Here is a 15,836-nt window from a genome sequence, read left to right as displayed (position 1 = left end):
GAGAGGGGGCCCTAGATCCTAACCTGCTCTATCCCCTCATCTGTCACTTTCCCCCCAACACCTGCTTGCCCCCACCCCACCTCCGGCTGCCTGGCCCAGGACATAACAGGCCACAGACCAGTACCAGTCCATGGCCCAGGGTTGGGGACAGCAGCTGCATATATATCTCTGCAGAGAGAGAGTGAGAGAAAGTAAATGTGGCAACACTCCTAGGCCTGAACACTAACCTGTACCCAGTTCAACACAGCACTCAGGGGCAGAGATTCCCATCTCACAACTGTAGCCAACTGTCCAGCACAGAAGCTGGCTGGCTGTGTGGTCCCTCAACCTCAGGCTCCAGCAGTCTCCCAGAGGAGACTGCCTGTGAGGCTTCAGCACACACTAGACCCAGGCCCCCGAAGCCCCTGCTAGGCAGCCAAGTTCAGGGCCCAGGCTGGGCCAGGTGCCAAGTGTCACCTGTCTCCTGCCAGCCCACCTGCACCCTTGGTCACATCACCAGGAGTCAGGGTAGGCTCTGTACCCCCCTGAGCCTCAGTCCCTATTTGTGCAATGCGCTCCAGCTCTGTGAATCACAAAGAGAGCACACAAGCCACTGTCAAAGCCACAGGCCACTCTGCAAGTGCACATGGTAATAAATCTCCAGACAGGACCTCGGTCCTGTCAAAGGCAGTGAGTCCTGATGAAGTTTCAAACAGATAACAGAGCACAATCACCTGATTAACCTGAAGAGCATGACACTTCTCACATTTTAAACCTAGTAAGACAACTGTATTTCAAACCTCCCATGTCAAATTATACCAGATTAAAAAAAAAAACAGGAAATGACACTTGGGGACAGAAAATCAATATCTGAGTCAAAATCAGGACCCCTTTGTTGAAAGCTGTGAAAAACAGTTTACCAGCTTCTTTGCATCCGTGAAAATTAAGCACTAAAACTAAAGCGCTCTATTCTCATTAAAGCATCAACAAGGCTACTCATAGGCCCAGCTCATTTAAATTATTTAGGACATAATGACTGGCGACTACCTTATTATTCCTGTACCCCTGATATAGAGGTATAGCATTTGCTATTATTATAAAAAGTATTTATAATTACTACCAATTTTCTTCCCTATAATGTTATAAAAACAGCATCGACAGTTGTTCAGCTGACACAAAACGGGCTGTGTCAATGACGCAGAAGCCAGTCTGTGCCTCTGTCCCACTGCAGCTCCCCTCATGAGTCCAGCCCAAGAGAGGGGGACATGGTTTAACCAAGATTAACCAGCTTCAGCAGACTCCTGACTCTCTTCTCCCCCATGCGGGGAAGGGGAGGGCAAAGGGATAAAAGGCCAGCTAGGTCCACAACAGAAGTAGTCCCAACTTTACCACAGCTATCAATTTTCTCTGAGGGTTTTTTTTGTGTGTGTGTGCAGTTTTTGGCCATGGCCAGGTTTGAACCTGCCACCTCTAGTATATGGGGCTGGCACCCTACTCCTTGATGAGTTTTTTAATCATTACTTATTAACCTGATTTTTTCTGTGTTTTTTTTTTTTATCATTACCTATTTAAAATATTGTCCCTGTCAAGTTATTCCAAACACTTGCAGAGACACAATCTTTAGAGTATGCTCATAAATACCCAGGAAAGAAAGGAACAGGTGTTAGGCCAATTCTGTAGGCTGGAGGACAGGAGGGCAGCGTTGCAGCCAGCTTGCCCAGGAAGGGACACACAGGAAGGCAGGTGGATTGCTCCCAAGGGCAGCTGCAGGAGCTCCCACAGCTTCCTTTCCTCAGCTAGTTCATGGACTCTTTGGCCCTAAAACATCCTCACCAAGACAATCTTCATGTCAATACCTGATGAAATTAAGTTTCAGTCACTGCTAACATAATTAAAGCAGAGAAGGAACTCACAGACCACACCATCAAAAAGGTTAATCACCAGAAATCAATTTATTTGTATTTATTATCAAAATTATGACCAGTGTGTAGATGTACCCGTGAAGACACACAGCAGCTCTCAGCACTTGGACATATGCACTGCTCACCTTTGTGGGTCCAGAGGGACCAACAGGGTTGTAAACAGGACGCTCTTGGGTCACCCCTGGGAAACGGGCTGAGTCACTAGGCCACTCAACTCCAGCATGGTGGGTACTCACAGAAAGAAACCCAGTGGGTCCTCTCTCAGCCACAGGAACCCACATGCCTTCCCTTCTCACTGCAGAGGGAGCACCCAGGGACTTAAGAACTGAGTCCCACACAACCCTTAGGACCCAGTCCTAAGTCTCAGCTTGCACAGCTCCCACTGGCTGGCTCAACACTCTCGAGCCTCTGCAGAGAAAGGCGTCACCCTCTTTACAGCAGACACACACCAGCATGGCAGTCAGGAGCACCCCTGTCCCAGGCAGTGCACCAGGCGAGTTGCTCCCTCCACCCAACACAGAGTCCCACAGAGTACAGGAAGTCTCCTGCATCCTAAAGAACCACCCTACTTAGAAAGCTGTTTTATTCTTTCTTTTTTGTTGTTGTTGAGAGAAAATGGCTTTAAGTGAATTTATCTTCCTGGCAGCAGGAAGATAATGTTATGTCCCCTCTAAACGCAAAGGTAGGCCCAAGTGAAGGGTGCCCCAATCCTTGGGGGTTGCAGCAGCCGCTCCCGCAACATCTCTGAGGGCCTGGTACATGGGGACACATGCTCCACAGCTGTGTCCATGGCCCTCCCAGACCAGGCCTGGTGCCCAGTGTGAGGCCTCCCAGCAGGGCAGCAGGGGCAGCCCCCAAGGCCAGCTACACCGACTGCAGGCTGAGTCTGCAGAGGAAGGGGGACCTGAAGGAGCCCAGGTAAAGATGCCCGTCATGCTCATGCACTTCACTGACGTAAGTGGCCACCAGCCCATCTGGGTCGTGCAGGCTTCTCCGGAAGGCACCGCTGTCGCTGAGCTCCAGAACAAGGCTGTACCTTGGCACAAACTTCATCACCGTCTCCTGACTAAGCAGCTGGAGGGAAGCACAGCACTGTAAGTCGGCCTGCGGGCTGAGTGCAGTGGGGTGGCTCAGCCACACAGCCCACCTACCCAGGGACAAGCTGACTCCCTCCCTCCCTGGGAGCCCCCAAGGCACCATCCAGACTGACACAGCACCCAACCAGCACTGGGCCACATCAGGCCTCACCCTGCCCCACTGCTGTGCATGTGACCGACGAGGCCAGCCCAGCACAGGACAGCCACTCTGCTGTGTCTCTGCAAACACACCGCGCCCCAGGCCTGCAGCAACCCCCACCCCCCAGAATGTTGGGTCACAACTCACACTGCTTAACTGGAATAAATGGTAAGTCCTCTGATTAGGTTTAAAATGTGTCTAATATACACCAGGCAACTGATGAAGTTTTACAGTAGTTCACATTTTTTAAAAAAAGGCTGGAAAGGAAAGGCTGTGAGGAAATCCACACATCATACATACCATGTGACAGATGCAGAGCCTCTCCACTGCCCTAACACCCAGCACGTAGAGGCGGGGGTGCCTCCACCTGGAGCCCTGAGCAGGCCCCTCAAGTGCAGCGTGGATGGGCTAAAGGGCCTAGACCTGGACTCTGCGGCAGCAGGTGACTGATGAAGAGTTTTAAGCGGAGAAATCAAATGGCAAGATAAGCGATCTCTGGCAGAGTAAGACGCCAGGTAGGAAATGATGACCAAGCACTCTGCTGCCTGACACCAAGGAAGGGAATTTAACAGGCAGATTTCCAGCTTTTAATATAAGAGAAAATACCTAAACTGTCCAGTGAACAATGTCTACCAGCTACTGGAAATACTTAAGCAGACATACAAGCTGACCGTGCCCTGACCAAAACAGGGTCAGCAACAGCAACAGACCAAAGTTTCATCACAGCTCAAACATCACTAAGGCTTCCTACAACCTGTGACATGCCACCTCCTGCTGTGTAGTGCAGACCCTTCCTGCTCTCCTCTCTCCTCCATCTTAGCCATAGAGATCTCATTCTACCATCTGCTTTAATGCTGCTCTCTCACTGGCAGGACTTTCTCTACCTGCGCTTCAGATGCCCAGCTCAGAAGACAGGGCTGGGTCCCTCACCCTGACCCTGCCACTCTGTGCCCTACAAGCCCAGACACCCCAGCCTTGCCACCTCTGTGTGCCCTGCCCTGGCCACTGCCATGGCCCTACCAGGCTCCCATAGCCGGCCCTGCCCTGCGACAGCTGCTCTCTGCAGTTGCTACAGTTAGCTTTCTAGGACATTCTTCATACCACTATACCACACCTCTCCCCATCCTGAATAATTCAGTCAAGAAGCCACTTGTGGGGCTGAGCAGGGTAAATGAATGTGTACAGAGACAGGACCACAGTGGCCCAGATTAGCTGTCGGAGCCACGAGGGTGAGGTAGCTCCCTGTTCACCCAGGCACAGCTAAGTGCAGAGTGTCAGAGCCCTTGAAGCCCTTGAAGGGAAGGAAGAAGACAGCCCAGCTACACTGGGGAATTGATTAAACAGGTAAGCCCAGGAAGGGTCACAGGGTCCAGACTGCTCACTGCTAGAGAAGGACGTACAAATATGGGGAGAAATATATAAAACCAGAATAAACCCCGTGGTGTTAAACTGGGACTGATGATGCAGCCTGAATTTATGGATTTCAATTTAAACAGAGAGATGTAGGCATAAGTATGTGTGCACAGCATGTGTGCAGACAGGCATGCATCCATGTTACATGCACACACAACCCAGCACTGTCCCCTGAGGAGCTCAGGCCAGCCAACAGCAGTGGGTGCCCTTAGCACCCAGATGTCCTCAGAAGAACCAGGGCTCCTTTGAGACACAGCCGATTTCAGAGCTGGGGCAGGGACAATCCAAGCACAGCCTGCATCAACTTGTGTACCACACAGCAAGGAACCAGTAGAGAATGACAGAAAGTGGCAAAGGCCCAGGAACCACACTGCAGGGCCCCTTCTAGCCATCAGGGACGATCAGAGCATCAACACAAATACTATTGACAGCGACAGAATAGCCACTGGTCAGCTGGGGAACCATGAGAAGTGCTGGTGGCGAACCAGTCATCAAGTACCTCCTCACAGATGCCCATTAATCACCAGCAGAAGGGTAACTTCAAGCAGGTTAGCCTGGCATTCCCACCTGAACCAGGAGATCAAAGGTGCCACCACTTATAAAGGGACAAAGTGGCATCAGGTACCTCCTGCCAGCTGTGCCGTACAAGGAACAACCATCACTGCTGTGCTGCTTCTGCCATAGCCCAAACCTGGTCACAGGAAAATGCAATGGAAGGACATTCTGCAACTGCAACACCACTGGCCTGGAAGCTTCCAAAGGATCAAGGTCAAAAAGTCCAAAAAGAGGCCTGGCACCTATAGCTCAGTGGTTAGGGTGCCGGCTATATACATCCAGGCTGGCCGGTTCAAACCTGGCCCAGGCCAGCTAAACAACAATGACAACAATAACCAAAAAATAGCTGAGCATTGTGGTGGCCACCTGTAGTCCTAGCTACTTAGGAGGCTAAGGCAAGAGAATTACTTAAGCCCAAGAGTTTGAGGTTGCTATGAGCTGTGACACCATAGCACTCTACCAAGGGCAACAAAGTAAGACTCTGTCTCAAAAAAAAAAAAGTCAGAAAAGATTGAGCAACTGAATATTCTCCAGAGAATAAAGAAGGCAACTAAAGGCCACTCTTGGTCCTTGATCAAATCCTTTTGTTATAAAGGACAATGTGGGGGCAAACACAGAAACCAAAAGGGGCCTGTGGACTGGACAGCAGTGGGTGTCTGTGGACTTCCTAGCCAGACCCGGGGTAAGGGAGCGGAGCGGACATCCCTGTTGCAGGAAACACGCACAAAAGTATCATGAGTCATGGTGGGGCACTGGTCAGAAGCTAGCTATAGGCAGCTCAGGGACACCAACTCCTAAACCTTCTCACTACCCTCCCATAACTGCGATAGTGTCTCAGAACTTAAAGACGAACTTCAGTGACTTGGATAACATTCTGTGATATCTAATTTATTCCCAAGTTCACGTGGCCTGTGGTTCTCTCCTACCTCCCTAGGACCCCTCCTGCTGTAGGATCCCCACCCACATGTGCTCATGTCCCACCGCTGGGGACAGCCAGCCCTATCTCATACTCACAGTCCCCACTCTGAACACCAGCTCATTCAGCAGCATTTCCTGGCACTACCACGTGCCAGACCTGCTGCCAGTGCAGAAGACACAGCAGTGAACACCTCACCTGATGACACACACACTGGTGGGGGGCAGAGGCATAGACTACAGCCAGAGAAAGAGCAGTGGCATAATGTCCCCGCTGCCAGAAAACCGGCAGTTTCAGAAACTGAGTTCAGCTAAGGGTGCTATGTGCATATTCTCATTAAATCTTCCCAATACCTAGTCAGATGCCATTATTCTTCCCATCTCACAGATGGAACAACTGAGGCAGAGAGCCAAAATCATCGACTCAGTGTCCCCCAGCAGGTCTGTGCTTCTCCAAGACTCCTGTCTTTGGCCACTGCTATGAACTTCCTCCTAGGTCCCAGTAGGAACCTTTGCTGGCTCTGGAGCCAATAAGGCAAAAAGAAAGAAGAGATTTCTGAACACACTGGGATTTTCCCCAGGACCTACTGAACTGACTTCACAGCAGGCCATGGCCTGACTGAGAAAGTGTGTGTGGCCTCCAGAGCCATCCAAGCACACAGCCCAGCAGCAGACTCCCTGACCGCTGTGGTTCTCATCAGGGCCTCATGTTACAAACAGTTTCCTATCTGTTCAAACACTCAGTACTACTGTCACACGTCTGTTCTGCCTACTAAACAGAGCTTCCTGAGGAAGAGTTCTGCATTACACCAGCACCTACGTCAGCAAGTTACCCACAGCAGAGATACTCTGAGCTAAATCTTGGAACATTCAGTGTTCCAGGGATGTCCCTGGGAGTGTGGCAGAAGAAGAATGCTCAAAGGCTGTGTTGAAGGAGCTATCACTGGCCACTGGGGAGTGGCTTTTAATAGGAAAGAATTTGGTCAGGAGGTCAAAGGGCAGAGCCTGTGAAGAGGGATGAGTGTGGGGAGGCCGAGATGAGCAGGCTGACACATGTGGCTCTGGGAAGGGAGAAACTGCACCTGCTGACGTTGGGGAGGTGGCAGTAGGCAGGTGGGGGACAGTCACAGGATCTGTAGGTGGAGGAGGCCTGGAACAGCCAGGGCCAAGAGGGAAAAGCAAGTGACAGGCAGAGTAGAGACCCCAGGGGTGCTGATGGTGAGAGTGACAGTAAAAACACCCAGAACGAGGGAAACAAAAAGAAAAATAAGGAGGGGACGTGAATATTTAAACTGCATTTCACAATGAAAAATGAAACAAGGTTTTAAGTAGTCATTAAAAGTATGAAATATTAGAAACAGAACTAGAAGTTTTAGGGCTACAAAGATCGACAAAAGATCATGATTAAATTCCTTTTCATTTTGTTTTTCAGAATTACAGTTTTTATAGTTACCTTAAAAATCATTCTTTTAATATAGGGTCTCTCGGATAGGAAATCCAACATGGAAAACCCAGGGTTAGGGCGAATTGTCGACATGCCAACCCAGTACCCGCCGGAGCTGCTGGGCCGGATATTGTCTGGAAATCCAGGCAAGTTCTCCACGAATAGGTCAGCTCCTCCCTTCATCAGGCCAGACACGTAGACTCTGAAAAATTCACCCCAGCAGTGAACAGAAGCCCCCCAGCTGAAGGAAAAGCTTTTAGTCAAGCACCAAATTGGTTTTAATCCAAATTAACTGCTGGTGGAGGTGCAGTGCTGAGAAGTCCTCAGGAGCCCTGGAACCACATGAACAGAGAAGCAGGTCAGGGAGGGATCAAGGCCCACCCAGCAGGGAGATGGGACCCAGACTATACAGTCAGCATTAAATCAACACATCGTCCTAGACTGCCACTCTTAGTAAGCTGGGAAAGAGGGAAAGAAAACACTCTTGAATTCTACATTTGCCCTAACTACACAAAGCAAAGGGCCCTGCTGCACCTCAGACTCCACACCACTCACCACCCCACACCACCAATGCGATGGCCACAGCTGACAGCTCAGATGACATCACACACCTTCGTATCCTTGCCATGGTCAATTCTGCCACCAGGACAAAGTCCTCCCCAGGAGACAGCTGGACCCCATTAGGAAACCGCAACTGATCCAGCAAAACTCTCACTTCCTGGGTGGTGGTATCGTACTCCAGCAGCCTGTGGAACACCAAAGGTAGAGGGGGTCACATGGAGGTGAGCCCATGGCCTCCTGAAGAGCTTGAGCTCTGGGCCTGTGGAAGGTGACTCAGCCTCATGCTGGAGTGGCGAGGGACTAGGTCCCCTCCAGAGCATCCCAGAGAGTCCGCTTGCTGACCTGGGAGCTGGGTCAGCACCAGAGAGGGAATCCTGGAGTCTCAGAGGGGTGACCTGAAACCCAGGTATGCCTCTGGGATCTCTCCTGGTTACATAGGGCCATACCCTCAGTGGACTGGCTATTTTATTTCCTTAAGGAAAAGTGAGAACATCTTGCTCCATTTTGTTGCCATTAGCCCTATTCTCCTATCCAAGTACTAACCAGACCCAGTCCTGCTTAGCTTCCGAGCAAAGAGGATGGGGTGTGTTCAGGGTGGCTGGTCACAGACGACATCAGTCCTATTCTAACAGCTGAAATAATATGCTCAGAAGCACTCCACCTGGCTGGTGAGCTGAGTGGATGACCTGAAGCACTCACCGCCCATCATCTGTGCCCTCCATAACCAGAAACAAATAATCTCGTCTCTGCCATTTGCTGCTAGAGTCTGTGAAATAAACCTTCCGCCCATCCTGAGTGATTGTGAGATCATTCACAAAGGACATTTTCTTCCCCTCAATGGGTGTCTCAGATGACAGCAGCAGTTTCACTTCACCTGAAGTTAAAAATAAAAAGGAAAGAAAAAGAAAAATATTTGCTTTCAAAGAATTTATTTCTCAAAAATTACAAAATATTAATCAGCATAACTAATTTAAAAGGAAAAAACTAAAATGAGCTTTTCCATGTCATATATCAGAAGATTTATTCCTTCTTACTGTAAAAATCAGTATTAACTATTAGGTGGTAATTTTTTTTAGACTTAACAGTCTAGTTGAGACTAGACTAACTTCATTAAAGGCAGAGTTCCTTCTATAAGGATGAGCTCTTTCTTTTATTGTGGCTGACTTTAAAACATCTCTTAAGACTATTAGGTAAAAGGCTTTCATTCTACATGTATTTGTTTGCTTGAGAGAAATGTAAAATGTTCCATGCATCTGCTTTTAAACAAAGTAGCAGTAATACATTTTTTAAATAATAGAACATTTATTGAGTGCTAAGCTCTTGCCAGGTCTGAAGTCATCTAAACCTCCCAACAATTCTGGAGACAGGCCCTGTGATCATCCTGCTTCACTAGAGAGGAAGCCAGGCAGGGCAGCGAGTGCCCTGCACAGCCAGTGGCCCCCAGGCTGCCAGGCCTCCACACACTCATATGATGGCAGGTGCCCCCGCAACAGGGGCCTCGGCCTCCACGGAGAAAGCACATGCAAAGGGCTAGTGACACTGACACCAGCAGTGGGGACAGAAAGGAGAAAATGAAAAGGCAGAGACAGAGAAGGCAACGAAGAAAAGACAGAAAAGAAACAAAAGATGAGATGCAGAGAGACACACAGAAAAATAAGGCCAGAAAGAGGAGGCCGAACCCTCTCAGAATAAGCCCTGTTAGGACCCTGAGGCTCAGACACAAATGCCAGAGGAAGTGAGGGCATGGACCAAAGGCAGCCATGGCTAGGGAGCCTTCTGGTGTTGAGAGCAAGCTGGTATCTGCAGGCAGCGCTTTCAGCACTGTTCAGAAAGTAAGAACCATTAGTTTCCAGCAGACTGTACTTACCAAATCTTATCAAATCTACTTACATTCATATAGTTTAAAAGATCTGAAATCATCACAGAAGGAAACAAGATATTGTCACATACGTTTCCAGGGATTTACTTCAAACAGTCCCTTGTATGCATCAGCCACAAAGAGAGTCCCATTGGGCCCTGCCCGGATGCCCAGGGGTCTCCCACAAGCAGGCTCGTCATCTCGGGTTTCTGGGAAGATAGACAGGAATCAGCAGGAGGTCCATGATCCCATCTGCACCCACCTCAGTGTCCGAGAACCTCATAGTCCTTTCCTAAATGCATGGTACGTGCACAGAAAAAGGGCCATGGTGTGAGATAAAACCAGCCTGCGGGTGCTCACTGGGGGTGCTCTCTGTGGAGTGCTCACTGCAGATTCTCACTGAGGGTGCTCTCTGTGGAGTGCTCACTGCAGATTCTCACTGAGGGTGCTCTCTGTGGAGTGCTCACTGTAGGTGCTCACTAGGGATACTCATTGCAGGTGCTTACTGCAGGGGCTCACTGGGGGTGCTTACTGGGGGTGCTCGCTGTGGAGTGCTCACTGCAGATTCTCACTGAGGATGCTCTCTGTGGAGTGCTCACTGTAGGTGCTCACTGTGGAGTGCTCACTGGGGGTACTTACTGGGGGTGCTCTCTGCAGGGGCTCACTGGGAGTGCCCTCTGCAGGTGCTCTCTGTGAAGTGCTCACTGGGGGTGCTCTCTGTGGAGTCCTCTCTGCAGGTGCTCACTGTGGAGTGCTCACTGGGGGTGCTCTCTGCAGGTGCTCTCTGTGAAGTGCTCACTGGGGGTGTTCACTGCAGATGCTCACTGGGGTACTCTCTGTGGAGTGCTCTCTGCAGGTGTTCACTGTGGAGTGCTTACTGGGGGTGCTCACTACAGGGGCTTACTTTAAGGGATTCAAGCAGGGTGATAATAGCCAAAATGGAGTGGAAAAGGAAAATGAAATCTGAATATGGAGTATTATCCCATCATATAAAACTGTGGCCAGGCACAGTGGCTCATGCCTATAATCCCAGGACTTTGGAAGACACACGCAGAAGACTGTTTGAGACCAGCCTGGGGAATACAGTGAGACCCCATCTGTATAAAAAAATTTTTAAAATACTAGCAGGGCATGGTGGTGTGTACCTGTCGTAATGACCTCTACAGAGGCTGGGGTAGGAAGGCCTCTTGAGTCTTAAGATTTCCAGCCTGGGCAAGAGAGGGAAACTCTGCCTCTGTGGTGTGGGTGGCCATGAACTGAAGATGTCTGAGAGGTCACTCACCAAGTGTTAACAGCCATTACATCTCAGCGCCTTTGAAGGTGGTCATTTGCATCATACCATGAAAATGCACCATTTTTATAAAAATATCCCAGCTCCTAAAACTAATAACAAGTCTCATTTTTTAAACAGTGAGATTCTTCTACTCTAATTTTCCAAAATCTGAGTGACTTAAGGGTATTTTCACTTTGAATGACACTGCTGAGATTCCTAAGGAACCAAGGCAGGGACTCCATTTACAAATCAAACTACGACAAAGCCACCTGCTTCTCTACGTAGCAGTGTCCTGACCACACCCATTAATGCCAAAGGACCACAAAAGTGGACAGAAATGGAGGGGAATGGCAATGGGTGGGGCCCTGCGAGGTACCCAGCGGGCACCTGGCCACTGCCCAGCTGGGACCTGGGATGGCAGGACGACCCTCAGGCACCATGAGGCCCAGGGACCACCTGGCAAATGCCATGTTCCATCTGCTGGATGATTGGGCCCTTTTTCTCCCAGGGTGAAACTGACTTCTAGGCAAAAGCAGTTCCAAGCCACCAGTGAACAATCTTTCTGGATGTCTGGAAGAGAACATGTTATGGGGATTGTCACCAACTTACTGCAGGGGCCGGAACCAAACCGGGCGATGGTTTCCACTTCACCATTTTCAAGTTTTACGACCCGGCCATCTGCTGTCCCAGTAAACATCACATCTGTTTGAAAGTACAAAAGGGAGGAAGAGCAGCAGGTCAGCCTCAGAACTGTGACCATGCCACCTGCTTCCACAGCCAAGCCAGCTTATGTTTTTCCTTTCTAGAGGGGAAATGGCAGCTCTAAAGATGAAGGAGAAGTGATGTCTGGGAATTTTAAAAATCCTTAAAAGCAGACAATAACAAAACTGTGGGGGTCTGGGGAGTCAACTGTGGGTCTGGTCCTGACTCTGGAGCAAGGATGCTGCCAGCACCTGTTAGTAAGAAAGACTGTGAGAACCTGCCCCAGAACTCAGAGCACCAGCTCACAGCCACCTCGTGTGCATGTCTGCTGCTGACACTGTCATACCAACTCAAGGGGGAAAAGAGCCAGGAGTTCTGCAGGAGAAAACTACAGTGAAGTGATGACCTCAGCAGCACACACACTAAAGTTAGAATGCTACAGAGCAAGGGTGACATACAAATTCATGCCATGTCCATAGTTTTTAAATGTATCTTGTAAACTCAAGTGTAAACACTACAAAAAGTAAAAGCAGAGGTATAATTGATAAGAAAAGAAAACCGAACATATAAAATGCTCAGTTTAAAACTATACAAGGCCAGAGCTATTAGGCAAGAGAAAGAAATAAAGAGCATACAAATTGGAAAGAAAATTAGCTTGTTCACAGACAATATGATCTTATATTTAGAGAACTGAAAACAAACTCAGTATTTTCAGGATACAAAATCAACATAAAAATCAGTTGCATTTCAACAAATAATCTGAAAAGACATCATGAAAGCAATCTAAGATAGAAGAGCTAGCTACAAAGAATATAAAATACCTAATAATTAATTTACCAAAGAAGTGAAAGATCTATACAAGGAAAAACTGTAAAACACTGATGAAAGAAACTGAAGAGGATATAAGAAAATGGAAAGATAGTCCATATTCATGGATTGGAAGAATTAATATTATAAAAATGTCAATACCACCCAAAGTAATTTACAGATTCAATGCAATCCTTACCAAAATACCAGTGGCATTATTCACAGAAATATAAAAAACAATACTCAAATCTATGTGAAATCACAAAAGTCTCCAAATAGCGAAATAAATTCTGAGCAAAAAGGACAAAACTAGAGGTATCACACTACCAGCTTCAAAATATACAACAAAGCTGTAGTAATCAAATCAGCATGGTACCAGCATAAAAACAGGCATACGGTCCAGCAGAACAGAGAGAACCCAGATTGAATCCACACACTCACAGTCAGCTCATTCTCAACAGAGAACACACAACAGGGAAGGGACAGTCTCTTTAGTAAATGGTGCAGGGGAAAACTGAACAGCCACATGTGCAAGAATGAAACTAGACCCCTATGTCTCACCGTGTACAAAATCCATCAAAATGGATGAAAGCTTAACTCTAAGACCTGAAACTATGAAACTACTAGAAGAAAACATTGGGGAAAAGAGTCCACATTGGTCTGAGGAAAGATTTTTGTGTGTAAGACCTCCAGGGCACAGGAAACCAAAGCAAAAAGAGGCAAATGGGATGACATCAAACTAAACAGCTTCTGGACAGCAAAGGAAACAACCAACCAAGTGAATAGCCAATCTATAGAATGGTAGAAGATATTTGCAAATTACACATCTGACAAGGGATTAATGGTTATAATGTGTGAAGAGCTCAAACAACTCAATAGCAAAAGATCAATACCTAGGAATTTTTAAATGGACTAAAGAGCAGAACAGACATTTCTCAAAAGAAGACATACAAATGGCTAATAGTGTATTTTAAAAAACACTCAACAGCACTATTCATCAGAGAAATACAAATTTTTTTTTGTATTTCATTTTACAAATGAAAATGTTTTTTATCAAAAAGACAGGGAATAACAGATAACTGGTAAGGATGTAGAGAAAGAGGAAATCTTGTCCACTGCTGGCAGAAATGTAGTTGGTACAGCCACTATGAAAAATTGTGTGCAAATTCCTTAAAAAACTAAAAAGTGAACTTTCCCATATGATCCAGCAATTCCACTACTGGATATTGGATATTCCACAAGAGAAGAAATCAAGGCCAGGTGCAGTGGCTCACACCTATAATCCCAACACTCTGGGAGGCCAAGACAGTTGGATTGCCTGAGGAATTCGAGACCAGCCTGAGCCAGAGCAAGATCCCGGCTCTAAAAAATATCTGGGCATTGTAGTGGGTGCCTATAGTCCCACCTACCTGGGAGGCAGAGGCAAAAAAATCACTTGAGCCTAAGGGTTTGAGGTTGGTATGAGCTGTGATGCCATGGCACTTTAACCACAGAGATAGAATTTTTTTTTCAAAAAAAAGAAAAAGAAAGAGAGAAAGAAAGAAATCAAAGAGGTATCTGCACTCCCATGTTTGCACAGCACAATTCACAACAGCCAAAAAAACTAAATCAACCCAAGAACCCCAAAATGGATGAATGCATAAGAAAATGTGGCAAAAATACACAATGGGATATTATCCAGCCATAAAGATGATGAAATACCATCATTTGCAGCACCATAGATGGACTGGAGGTTGCTGTCTGTGAGATAAGCCAGGCAGAGGGAGACAAACACTGCATGTTCCCACTCAGAAGCAGGAGCTGGAAACACGGATCTCACCAAGTGCAGAGTAGACTGGTGGTGACCAGAGGCCAGGAAGGGTGGAGGGCAGGAGAGGATGAAGAGAGACTGATGAATGGGCACAAACATACAGTTATAAGGAGGAAATAAGTCCTAGCCTTCGCTAGATCAGTAGGGTCTGATACTTAACAATATACTTAACAATAGTTTATTATACATTTCAAGATAGCTAGAAAAGAATAATTTGAATGTTCCCACCATAAAGGTAAGAAATATTTAAGGGGATGAGATCCCAATTACCCTGATTTGATCTGTACACATAATAAGAATGTATCAAGATATCACATGTACCCCCAAAAGATGTATATCTACATTATTTTTTTTAATTTAAATAAAAATAAAACTATAAAAGGCAGAGAAAGGGTTAAAGACAAAAATAGAAACAAAGAACAAGGGCAAAAAATAGAAAACAGTAACAAACATGGTAGATATTAATCCACCATGTCAGAAATGGTCTAAATACACCAATTAAAAGACAGGCATTGTCAGGGTGGCTCAAAAAACAAGACCCAACTACATGTTGCACACTAGAAACCCACTTTAAATATAAAGGTACACGCAGATTAAAAGTAAATACCCAGGTGTGGGGCCAGGCACCTGTAGTCCCAGCTGCTCAGGAGGCTAAGGCAAGAGGATCACCTGAACCCAGGAGTTCGAGGTTGTTGTAAGCTGTGACGCCATGGCACTCCACCCAGGGAGACAGAGTGAGACTGTCTCAAAAAAAGAAGTAAAGAAGCAGAGAAGTATGCCATGGTAACACTGAACAAAGGAAAGCAGAAGTAGCTATGTAAATTTCAGACAGAGCACAGACTTCAGAGAAGGACTTTAGAGCAGAGCAGTTCTCAGGGATAAAGATGGGCATTGCATAAAGATAAAGGGGTTGATTCTCCAAAATGATGTGACAACTCTTAAACGTATATGTCTCACTTCAGTGCATCTAAGTATGTGAGGCAAGAAATGACAGAATTGCATGGTTTTCTCAGACTTTCAGGGGTCTTAATATTTCAAAAAGACCAAATTTAGAGTTTTGATTTTGGAAGGTTTGTCACATATCAAAGGCTTAAAACCTTTGTTCAAATACAATTACAAGCCATAAGATTCTAAAGCCAATACACAGTCAACTGGATCACATGCAAATTCCTTCACAAATTTCCTTTTATGAGCTTTATTTAACCTGAACAGACAATTTATAAACATTCTAAACCTTGTTTGCCCTGCCTTTCATTTTCTTAAATAACCATTCTGTTTCAGGACAAAATCTTACACACATTGTGTAAGATCATTTTCTTACACAATGCCATTTTCCTTTCTGTCTAATTTCTCTTTCTTTC

General features: G+C 46.9%; 1 protein-coding gene across 2 annotated transcripts in view; it reads right to left on the bottom strand.

Annotated features, from left to right (window-relative positions):
- Positions 1 to 1,907: 1,907 nt before the first annotated feature.
- The window catches only part of APMAP (adipocyte plasma membrane associated protein), a 29,367-nt gene continuing 15,438 nt past the window's right edge, over positions 1,908 to 15,836 (bottom strand). The window contains exons 4-9 of one of the 2 annotated variants that reach the window (XM_003801085.3): positions 11,766 to 11,858; positions 9,976 to 10,092; positions 8,725 to 8,899; positions 8,076 to 8,210; positions 7,474 to 7,666; positions 1,908 to 2,975 (exon numbers count right to left, since the gene is read on the bottom strand). In XM_003801085.3, coding sequence (XP_003801133.1) covers positions 2,766 to 2,975; positions 7,474 to 7,666; positions 8,076 to 8,210; positions 8,725 to 8,899; positions 9,976 to 10,092; positions 11,766 to 11,858 — 923 coding nt within the window. In that variant the 3' untranslated portion in view covers positions 1,908 to 2,765. The other variant, XM_012812230.2, reaches the window with a different exon arrangement.

Source organism: Otolemur garnettii, unplaced genomic scaffold (assembly GCF_000181295.1).
Source record: "Otolemur garnettii isolate 467f Iridium unplaced genomic scaffold, OtoGar3 scaffold00197, whole genome shotgun sequence".
Lineage (NCBI taxonomy): Eukaryota > Metazoa > Chordata > Mammalia > Primates > Galagidae > Otolemur > Otolemur garnettii.
The sequence above is the reverse complement of the archived record's forward strand: the minus strand, read 5'-3'. Positions and strand labels throughout refer to the sequence as shown.